Below are 10,700 nucleotides of genomic sequence, written 5' to 3'. Positions count from 1 at the left end.
CGTGCTCTCGCTATAAAAATACAGGTTTCGCTTTTTTGTACGACCGCCCAGTCCTGCAGTGAAGGTAGCAGAACGAAACGCGGCGTTTTTTCGCGCCTTTTTTTTTTGCCGGCCCTCTAACGTCGCTTTCGCTGCTTTTACAAAATAAACAAACAAAACATCGTCACTGGAGTTTCGCTTTCCTGCGCGACCCCGTGTCCTGCAGTGAAGCTTGATTGGCAGAACAAAAACGCCGTCGTGCAGCTAGTAAAAACAGACCCGACGGTGGGAGGACCTCGTGTTTGGGTTAGTAACCGCTGCTCTAGGTGGAGGCTGAGCAGGTTTCCGGAGAAACGAAACTGGGTGAGCATTTCGCTGCTACAGTGCACGCACCTGACCAGTGAAATTGCCAATTTTCTGATCTCGTATTAGTTCCAAGAGGACTTGGATGGTGCAAACAAAGCTTGCTGCTTATTTATAATCTACAATATACTTCAGAGGAACTTCCAGTGCTTTCAAAAGTAACCGATATGTATGAATGAAATCAAGCATGTCGCCGCATAAATTAGGGCGCCGGTTCCGACGGTAGGCACATGTTCGTAGCTGACACCAGCTAAACATGCCAAAGTAATATTGCGGCTCAGAACCGATATAACGCTGTTGGAACTAGCGTATATAATCGTACTCGTTCTTTTTTTGCCGCCTGTTGAGTTACGCGCCGCACTTGGACACTTCCGTGTTCAGCAAGTGGACCGCGTGATAAACCCGCATCGGGGTCATTGCTTGTTTTTGTTTGCCCCGGGCCGCGTTCTGCCATTATTTTTGTTCGCAAGGTCGGTTTGTAGGTTTACTTTGGGAAATATTTTCCCAATCTTTGCATATTTTGGAAGAAACTGTGCATTAGGCTTAGTTTTTACGTTTTAGCGACTGGTCTGCGTACCACAGCGCCGCGGCGGCCACCGTTGGCTCGGGAGATCTGTGGGGGCTGCTGTTAGCTGAAACGCGGGGCCGCGGTTGACATCTCCGCAAGTGCCTTTTACCTCGTCGTTATCCGCGTGGATGCCGTCGCTGTTACCTGTTTGGGAATAAGGTTGAGGGATTGTTGCTGCGTTTTTTGTAGGTGGCGTGAAAATACGTTTTGAATTGATCGCCCACTGTTGGTCTTTGTTCGCATACATAGTGCTGCTCCGCGATGACAACGTGCACGGCGTTTTTGAATGAAGTGTGTTGACCTGTTACTTGTCGGTGGCGCACGTAAGTCGGTTTTAGTTGGGTCTGTTTTTCGAGCTGTGGTACCAAGCCTTCGGTACTAAGTGCAGCTGAGTTAAGCCGAAGTTGACACGTAGCGACTGCCTGGTCCCGAGTGTGTGCGTGTGATGACTGCCTAGTTAATTACTGCCATGTCTGATTCGGCCGTCACGAATGGCTCCCCGAGCCTGTTGAATACACTGAGACAGTTTAGGCGGCAGAAGAAATGTTCGCCGCAGAGCGTCGATGCTTCCAGTAGTCCGTTGCGCGACAAGTGTCCGGAGGAGGAGCCGCATTCCCCGCCAAGTCAAACGGAAGGTGAGGATTCCGACAGTCGCCTGCTGCCTGTGGCGTCAAGTCGTGTCACGCCGAGTCCCTTTCGCTCGGTGCAGCCTGTGGTGTTCGCGCCGTTAAAACTTGCTTTTCATTGTGCTGAAGATACATGGTTTGAGGTCCATCTTGCACATAGAGCCTTTCTGTTTTTTTGCAGATAGCTTAGTCATTCCTGAGACTCCAGAATCTGCTTTGAAGAAGGCTGGTCGAGACCCGAACCAAAGGCAAGCAAAGCTTCTGTTTTCGTTTTATTTTGAAGTTGGCCGATCGGGTTTAAAACACAGTTTGTATGAGCTACGATAACCCTTTAACTAAAGGACGTGCCATTGTAGTCGCAGTGACAGTCTGGCTCTTTTGCGCTAAAAATACATCTCGTGAATTGGAAGTGCAACCACAAGCGCAGTTACTACAGAAATACGTTTTCTTGTAATATTATCGTATTAAATTTATATTATAACTGCTTAGAAACTCGTCCAGTTCTTAGAGCAATGTGTTCCTCTAAGATGTTAAATTTGCGGCTCTCACAATCCCTGAAGCATCTTTTTGAGTATGGGGAATAACCACGTATTTGTTAGACACTGCAGTCCGAACGTGTTAATGCACAACCTAACAGACGTTACTTTTCTGCTGTGTGTATGACATGACTCCTGCCTTGTTTCAGGAGCCATATTACTGCTAGTAGTCAGCTCCCTGCCCCTTGCTAAGGCAAATAGCTGTGGTAATGGTTTCTGGGGTCGTCTTAGTAAATAAGGCACATTGATTATAAATTTTGTCCGTCTCAGAGCCTGTCATGGATTCAGGGTCGAAAGGAAAAAAACAAATTTAAGAGCACTTGCAATCAGTCGTGGGTAGAGTTTATGATATGAACCTTAATTAAAAGAGAATATTTGTACACTAAAAGGTTTCAGTCTTCTAGTATTTTCGATTTTGAAACTTCACCGGGCAGGGCTGTACTTGCTTACATTCAGCACACATTGTCAAGTCCACCAGTGTCCATGTATTGGTTAAAAGGGAGCTGCAACATGGAACCTCTTGCTTCCTTCTCTTTCTTTGCAACAGTGGGCAGGAGTCGCCCGACACTCAAGCAACCTGTTCAACTATCGACATGGAAGAGAGCGAGGTGATAGCGGGCAATGGCGTGAAGCGTAAGCGTGTTCTCTCAAGCAGCTCGGAGGAGGAAGATGGAGGGTGCACTAATGACGCTGCGGAGAATCCCCCCAGCAAGGGGGAAGATGGTCATGTCAGCGACGGATACAGTTCGGACGAGTCCACCAGGTACATGACTGACAAGGAGAAGAGTCTCAAGCAGCTGATGGAAGAGTTTAGAAGTGCGGACATCATGGTTGGTATTGTACTACTTTCACGAGTGGTGCCTTTAAATGCCATCGGTGTCTGTATAGTGTGCACAATGCTCTGAAAGCGTGAGTCAGTTGCTTTAGTTTGATTCATCGTGCGTTATGAGTGGTGCAATAATGATGTGTGTTATTTCTTAGACAAGTTGGTCAATCATGGTGAAAATAAACTTGGAGGGACGAAGCACACACGAAGTGGACGGGACGTGGCACTACTAGCAACTCGTTAGTAACAAAAGAGTTGTTAGCGTTGCTGTGTCCTGCGCTCGTTTTTGTCAGCAACTATCACAGTGGCTGTCAATTCTTTGGGCCATTGGCAAAAAGAAAAAAAATTGGTAATATAATTTAAGTTAAGATAATGATAAGAACTCACCAACTCTTGTGAGAATGGCCTTTTCTTGAACAAAACCAGAAATGCCACTAGTACGTTTTTGCAAAAAAAGATGACCATGGCATGCAGAAATTAGGCAGCTAATGGAGGTTCTAGACAGCTTGTAAATTTGTATGAAGTTAGTTTATAAATGGTGCATTGCATTGGGCCTTGCTGTGTGCACTTTCCATGACAGTGGCTGAGTAGCTATGGCGTACTGCTGATCCCAAGGATGTAGGTTCAATCATAGGAGCTGAGAAACACAAACACCTGTGTGTTGCAATCTCGGGGCATGTGAATTGGGTCCTCCGGACATCTGAATTAATCTATAGCCTTCCACTACGGTGGACCTCGTAGCGCAGATGCAGCTTCAGTGCACACCAAAATCTGAGAATTGAGAAGTGCACATGTTCACTCGAAGCGTGAGCAAAAAGGAAGTCAGCCAAATTTCCTACTTGTGACATGTGGCAATGCCTCGGAGCACGTTTTGGGGGCTCATGTTTTGGATTCTGGGCTGTACCACGGTTGGCTGTTCCTTGCTTTCTCCCGTCTACACGTGCGTGCTTCAGCAGAGGATAATAGGTGCATAAGGGGTGTCCCTAGCAAGAATGGCCCACTCACCAGGAGGGACTGGGGAATGTTGGGAACCAGAGCTCTGTGGGCAGTGGGAAAGAATGACAAACTGTTGCTCCCTCCTTCCCAAAGACCGGAATTACGATTGTTTTTCTTTGTCCCCGCCCTCTGCAATGTAGGATGTTCAGGATGCGCTGGTGGCTTGCAAGTGGGATGTCAGCCAGGCTCGGCTGCATATACTCAAAGTCTCCTCGGCCAACAATAAGAGCCAGACCCCGAAGAACAATGTGCGCTTCAAAACAGTCTCTTCATCCCTGGGCAGCAAGGGAGCAGACTTTGATGCTGCAGAGGACAGGGAGGTCACGCCTAAAGTGAGTCTCTCTCTCTCTCTCTCTCTCTCTCTCTCTCTCTCTCTCTCTCTCTCTCTCTCTCTCTCTCTCTCTGTGCGCGCACACTTGTGCGTTCAAGGGGGGGGGGGGGGGGTCTTTTTTGTTTCAACAATTGTCATTAGTGGCTCTTTACCTTACCCACACGGAGAGGCAGTGGTGTTCAAGATGAGGGAGCTGTCTTTTTTTCAATGGCTTAAGACAGAAGCACCAGCATGTACGACATCAAGTATATGTTGAAGAACCCGAGATGGCCCGAGTCTGCTTGTAACCCCCTCTTCCTGCGTTGTTCGCAGCTCACGCACTGGGGCCTCTCGTTGCCTCGACACCAAATTTGTTTGCCTTTGAATGATTGAGGTGCATTTTGGCTATTGAAATAGGAGAAATATCTGTTCAAGCATGATTTTTATAGGTGTAGCGTAGACAGCAACAGAATCAGTTTCTTCGCCAAAATTGGTATCTCCCGATAGGCGTTACGACCTGCCATGTCAGCAACTGCACCAGCCACAGACAGGTCCGTGGCTGATGTTGTGGATCGGTTATTAACTGTGCTATGCCGTTTTTGGAGCTGTAAATGGTGTCGTTAAAAGCCCCTTCGAAGAGTGATCCTGTAGCCGGGATAAATTTTGTGGTCATGTGTGAGGCAGTTTCCAAATTTGTCACTGCTTTCTCTTCCCTCGCATTAAAGCCTTCAAAGTAACATCAGGTGAATGCAAGCTGGTGGCCACCTGTTGTAACAGGAAAATTGCTTGTTAAACTTGCAGACTGCTCATTTCGGGCCCTTTATATCGCTGTCATACAACAGCGTGTAAATGTAGCTTTCATTGAACTCCTTCTAGTTTTAGGTCTTGCTGTTGCAGCAAATTGACCAGAACAAGTACAAAGTGCTTTTGTAATAGCTTTTACGCCTCAAAATGTTAGGCTTTGTCATGTTTGATATCTTGTGGTTTGCCCCAAAACTGTTCTCAGTAATTCATTTCACTAAAATGGCACGTGTAATTCTGCCGTGTGACAGGGACATAAAGTTTGTTCAGCCCTGTTCATTGCTGGTGAGGTGTAGGCATGGAATAGCACAAGCATGGTTGAATTCGTGCCATGTGCTCTTTATGTCCCCAAGTGGCCAGTGAGGACAAGTGAATGCTTTTTTCGAGCCTGATAAAAGAGCTTCGCAAACATTGGGTGCCTCTTTTCAAAAAGTCGTGTCAGTTTGCACTTGCCTACGCCCGACATTTTGCTACTCAGTCCTGCTGCAAGCTGCTGGAGGGCTTTATCATGACAGGGAAAACAAAGGGTGCAGTCCGTGCCCTGCCAACATGCCAGTCCAAAGTTGGTTGCTGATGTTTCACTGTCCCCCCATCTGTCTTTATTCTTTGGGCTTGCCCTTGTGTGTGTTTGAAAGCAGGGGGGTTCTTCTCGTGCTGTGCTGCATTGCATGGCTCAGGTGAAATTGCAGGCGCACGTTGTGACCAAGTCCGGCAACGCCGCCTCGGGGAAGAACCCCAGCGGGGGGGGCCTGTCCAAGTTCAAGGCCTTCAACGCCCTGAAGGCGAGCGAGCCCCAGCAGCAGCAGAAGCCGCGGCCCAAGAAGGCCAAGACGACGCGGGTGGAGGAGGACAGCGACGACGACGACTACCGCAACGAGGACATCTACCACTCGGACGGGGACAGCGAGGACGGCGACGCCGAGCGGGCCGATACGCCCGCCATGCTGGAGACCAAGCGCGTGCTCACCGAGTTCTTCGACGAGGCTTCGCTCAACGAGCTGCTCGCAGTGCCGGGCTGCAGCCGCAAGAAGGCCGAGGCCCTCGTGGAGAACCGGCCGTACAAGACGTGGAAGACCCTGGTGGGTGGGCTCAAACAGGGATTAGGGACGACACATGTGTGGCGCGTATCTAGTCTAAAATTTCCATCTTTTGGCTTTCGGAATGCAGTGGTTTTGTAAGTATAGAGATAAAATATTTGTAAATATGCGCGGTAGCGCATAATTCTTTATTTGCTACTTTATATACAGGCTAACAGTTGTCTGGCATTCACCTGTTAGTGATGCCTCAACACACATTCATTTTGTTTTTCTTGTTTTAATAGCTCTTTTGCATCTTTCTTCCTCAGTGCTTCCTGTTAAAAACTCATTGAATAGTGAGGATACATTAAACATGTAAAGTCACTCTTACGGATCTAAGGTTAAGTGGGAGGGTGACGAAGCTCTGCCTTGTTGTGCGCATCTGTTCTTCCTCTATGCTTTTACAACATTGATTGCCATTTATTGCTTTGTTTATGCTTGCACAGCGTCATTGATTGCATTGTATCGCACATGCTGTATTGTTTTTGTGATTCACTGTAGTAATTAAGCCACAGTTACTATTAGTGTTTAGTGCTTGTTAAAGAATCCAGTTGAACTAATTCACAGTGCTCTCTCTAAATCAAGGGCAAATTTTGCATGTGATATTGCCAAATTTGAATTCCCTTGTTTTCTGAACTAATTATGACAATCTGACATGGCATTTGACTGGCATATTGCTAAGTGGGACTGCTTACTGGCTTAAATGATTGTTGCAATTTGTGACGTTCTTAGGCCAGAAGTCAATGTGGGGTTTTATGGAAATTACTTACGAAAGGATGAAGTGGATCCTTGAGAGAAGAAGCCATTGCCCCGTAAAAGCAGCCAATAAATTTTCATTGGCTGTGCCGCACATTCTGTAGCATGCACTTCGCAGTCTGGCCACTTTCACTCCTCCAGCCGTGCGGCACAACAGTCACTAGAGAGTCAAGGTGTTCTGTACTTTGTTCTGTACATAATACTTTGCAATGTTCCGTGATGCACTCAGCAGCGTTCGGGTGGACATTCAGGCTTTCACATTAACAAGTCGTAAAAAGGGCTTAGGTGTCCCTCTTTTTTCGTTGTGCAAACATTTACTTTCAAAGTAGCAGCAGCAGGTGTCAAATTAAACCAGCAAGTGCTGCTTGGAGGCATGGAATAAATGAGGATTCAAGGGTTTCATGCCAGCATGCATCCTTGTTAGCAACTTGCATCATGGCCTCTAAAGGTTGCTTCACTGCGAGCATATGCACGATGAGGGAAAGCCAACTTATGGAAGAGGTTGCGACGACGGTTAATGCGAGCCAAAAGCCAGTTCTATATGGGCAGTGATGTAGCCAGTGTGTTACCTCTACATGTAGGGAGGGAGAGGGGGTGGCCAAGTAACGAAGGTGAGGTGTGTGTTCAGACAATTAGCCTAATGTTTGGTGCAAGTTGGATGAAAACCAACAGCATTGAGCACTTTTTTATGCCGATTTCAATGGTTCAATTGGTTTCTATATATAGCTGCATTTGTTCAGGAGTTATGTGCATTGCTCAGGAATACATTTATGAAGGCACTTGTTGCGGTGCTTTAAAACAGTCTCCATCAGACTCAAAGATGGAAGAGTGTGGACACCTTTTCACCGTGCTCTGCGCTCGTCGTCACACGTGTGGGGGGGGGAGTTCAGGTGCACAAGCTGGAGACGTGCAAGAACCTGACGCCGGCCCTGCTGAACAGTGCCAAGAACCTGCTGCACACGCGGGAAGTGGTGAGCCGACTGATGGCGCGCTGCCAGGGCATCTCGGAGAGGATGCAGCAGATCGTCTCGCACCTCGTCAGCGGGGACAGCGAGGACTCGGACGAGTACATCAAGACCCAGCCGTCCCTGCTCAACTCCAGGTGATTGCAAGCTGCCACTGGGAGTTCCATGCTCAACTATTTCTTCCTTGCCTCAAATTGTGGCCGCAGTGTGCTCTGTCCTCCTAGTTAGTTCTCATCACAGCTTGGTGGAGCTATGTTTTTCTATAACGTTATCTGAGTACTGTATAATGAATGTGATGGTTACAGCGCTGTAGTTAATATTTTGTTAGCGGTATTAATAAATTTTTGTTTTATTGGTTCATTTGCAATAGTTGGAGGTTTGGTTGCACTGTGATGTGAAGAACTAGGTGGCTACAGATCTACGTCACAGAGTGACATCGCATATGTGTTTCAGCACCGATTGAAATTGAAATGGTTGCAGCTGTGAAAGTGCCACCCTTCGGGGGTGGCGAGAGGATTCAGCTCTTTTTTATTTGATTACAAACATGCCATGTCTGTGTCACATGCGTGCATGTGTTTGTAGTCGCAACTATAATGTTGGCCCGCTGTGCTTGACGAAAGTGCAAGCGGGACAACACTTTAGTGGAGCGATGGTGCTTGGTTCTTGTGCCGTATTCTGTCAGTATTGACGTTGGAGGTGCACTGTGCCCATGCTCATGCCTCCTCGGGTGCCCTTCTTGTGGGTGGCGCAGCCTGCACCTGTCCCCGTACCAGCTGATTGGGCTCAACTGGCTGTCGGTGCTGCACAAGCAGGAGGTGAACGGCATCCTGGCGGACGAGATGGGCCTGGGCAAGACCATCCAGGCCATCGCCTTCCTGGCCCACCTCAAGCAGCTGGGCGAGCCCACCCCACACCTGGTCGTGGTCCCCTCCTCCACCCTGGGTGGGCAAGATAATAGCGATGCGCTCACTCTTTGGCGCTTCGTAGGTAGTGTAGCTGAGGTATTTTCCTGGGTCAGGTGCTCTCCAGTTTGGATTTCATGACCATAGTGCAGGTAGTGGGATTGCTCAAGCTGTCCTCCCCTCCTTACGAACGGATGTGTGCAAGGGGAGGTGAGGTCAGCACCAAGGCCTGGTTCTTTCTCTGGGTCCAGACGGACCACAAACAGTGATCTGTATTCATGCGGCGACATTTTTGAACGGTACAAAGGCTCCCAATTGTACTTTTGCTGAAGGGAATTGAGAGCTGTTCAGTGCGGTCGTAGTGCAAGGACAATTTCAACGAGCTTAAAATTTTTCATATTCGAATGTTATCTTTGGCTGACAAGTTCTCCTTGTGCAGCTATGTGCCCTTTGCTTACATCAGATCACGAAAAGGGGGCCAAAAAATCGTTTTTCCGGAAGTTACATTTTCGGATTGCACGTTTATATTCCATGTGTTTACAAAGTTTCCCCGTTGAAAACCATCGCAAAGTGCCAAAGAAAAATATTTATGTCAGCCGAGGTGAGAAATACAAAATGACGAAAACACAGCAATTTTCGCAGCGCTGTATCTCCGGAACGACACCACCGATCTCCACCATCTTGTTCGCTTTAGAAGTCTTGTTCCGCTTTGCGGTCACTGCTTTCATTGTCACTCTCTCACAAATGCACAAATGGCAGGAAAAGAGAGACAGTGAAACGAAACAACTAATAGATTATAATACGCGATTGGCTATCCGGCCGCATTTGCTAAAACGGCTCTCCTGGTTGGGTGTCGCCATGGCAACAACGAGATGGCCACCGGGCGGTTCATCTGATGCGCAGTTCGCACGTCTATGTTTTCCTTGGTTTCGCGGTCGGCTCGGTTCCCGTTTACTGGTTTCATCTGTTGTCGTTATCGTTATCATGGTGATAATGCTTTAGATCGTGCGCCATATTACGGGAAGTGCACGGCTCGAAAGACGCATCAAAAACTTGCCTACGGCTTTGCCTTGGTTTGTCCTTGAGTGGGAAACGCAGTGCGTGCATCTACAATCTGGGTTTGTGAAGTGAACTTTTAAACTCATTGCGATGTTATAAAACGCTGAGCTATTGCTGTTTCACAGTGAACTTGCGAGCTTCGGGAATGGAACTGTCACGTTGCTGCAAAAACAAAAAAGTTCACTCCGATCCCCTCGTCAGGCATCGGAGTGAACTTTTTTGTTTTTTGGTGTAGAGTGATGAAATTTGGCAAGCACATTGGAAAAGACTCCAAGTGGTGAAATTTAAAATTTCATGGTGATACCTTCAGTAGTTCTTGTGTTACAGAGGTTTACATACTACTCACTCGTGGAAACCCACTCGTTTATATACTACTCACTCGTTGCCATTTACTTCAGCAAAGTCAATTAACAGCTGAAAACTGCCTTCGCATGCTGCCACTCATTCTTCAACAATTCAAAAAAATTAAAATACTAACAAATCAGATGTGGTGTTGAAGCAAACAGAAATATTGGGATGGGTCGTATGCATGCAGAAAAAGCACACAAAGGGCACAGCAAGAATGGCAAAAAAATGCCCAGTATTGGCTGTGGATATGGCCGTTTGCGGCTTTCACAAACATACATACGACGCCTCACATTCGGCTAAAGACGAGGGGTGACTTTAGCTTGGGTTTTTATGAAAAAATCTCAATTTATATTCTGGTTTACATGGTACTTGCCACTTGTGCCTCTGAGTTCTCTACTGGAGTAAATTTCACCACGGAGTAACATTCAAGTCATGCCACAACTTTTTTCCCATAGTACAGTTGAAGTTAATTCCAGCTTTTACGGTACAGAAAGGCCAAAGTCAATGAGGGGGTGGTTGGATTTGTGAGGGAAGAGGCTACAGTAAAGAATTGTGCATTTTAGGGGAAGCAAACCCATTGAAATACCGC

At 47.3% G+C, this 10,700-nt stretch overlaps 1 protein-coding gene across 3 annotated transcripts in view; it reads left to right on the top strand.

The window, feature by feature from the left end:
- Positions 1-233: 233 nt before the first annotated feature.
- Positions 234-10,700, top strand: part of LOC144152287 (SWI/SNF-related matrix-associated actin-dependent regulator of chromatin subfamily A containing DEAD/H box 1-like) — a 55,872-nt gene continuing 45,405 nt past the window's right edge. Inside the window, exons 1-7 of one of the 3 annotated variants that reach the window (XM_077683529.1) lie at positions 234-342; positions 1,718-1,784; positions 2,620-2,902; positions 4,035-4,226; positions 5,683-6,084; positions 7,728-7,939; positions 8,554-8,744. In XM_077683529.1, coding sequence (XP_077539655.1) covers positions 2,666-2,902; positions 4,035-4,226; positions 5,683-6,084; positions 7,728-7,939; positions 8,554-8,744 — 1,234 coding nt within the window. In that variant the 5' untranslated portion in view covers positions 234-342; positions 1,718-1,784; positions 2,620-2,665. Of the gene's footprint in view, positions 343-936; positions 1,546-1,717; positions 1,785-2,619; positions 2,903-4,034; positions 4,227-5,682; positions 6,085-7,727; positions 7,940-8,553; positions 8,745-10,700 lie in introns of those variants that run through there. The other 2 variants (XM_077683528.1, XM_077683527.1) reach the window with 2 other exon arrangements.

The sequence above is a fragment of the Haemaphysalis longicornis genome, unplaced genomic scaffold, assembly GCF_048455015.1.
Source record: "Haemaphysalis longicornis isolate Haplotype H1 unplaced genomic scaffold, Haemaphysalis longicornis Haplotype H1 scaffold_9, whole genome shotgun sequence".
Taxonomy (NCBI): domain Eukaryota; kingdom Metazoa; phylum Arthropoda; class Arachnida; order Ixodida; family Ixodidae; genus Haemaphysalis; species Haemaphysalis longicornis.
This window is presented reverse-complemented; position numbering and strand designations above follow the sequence as displayed.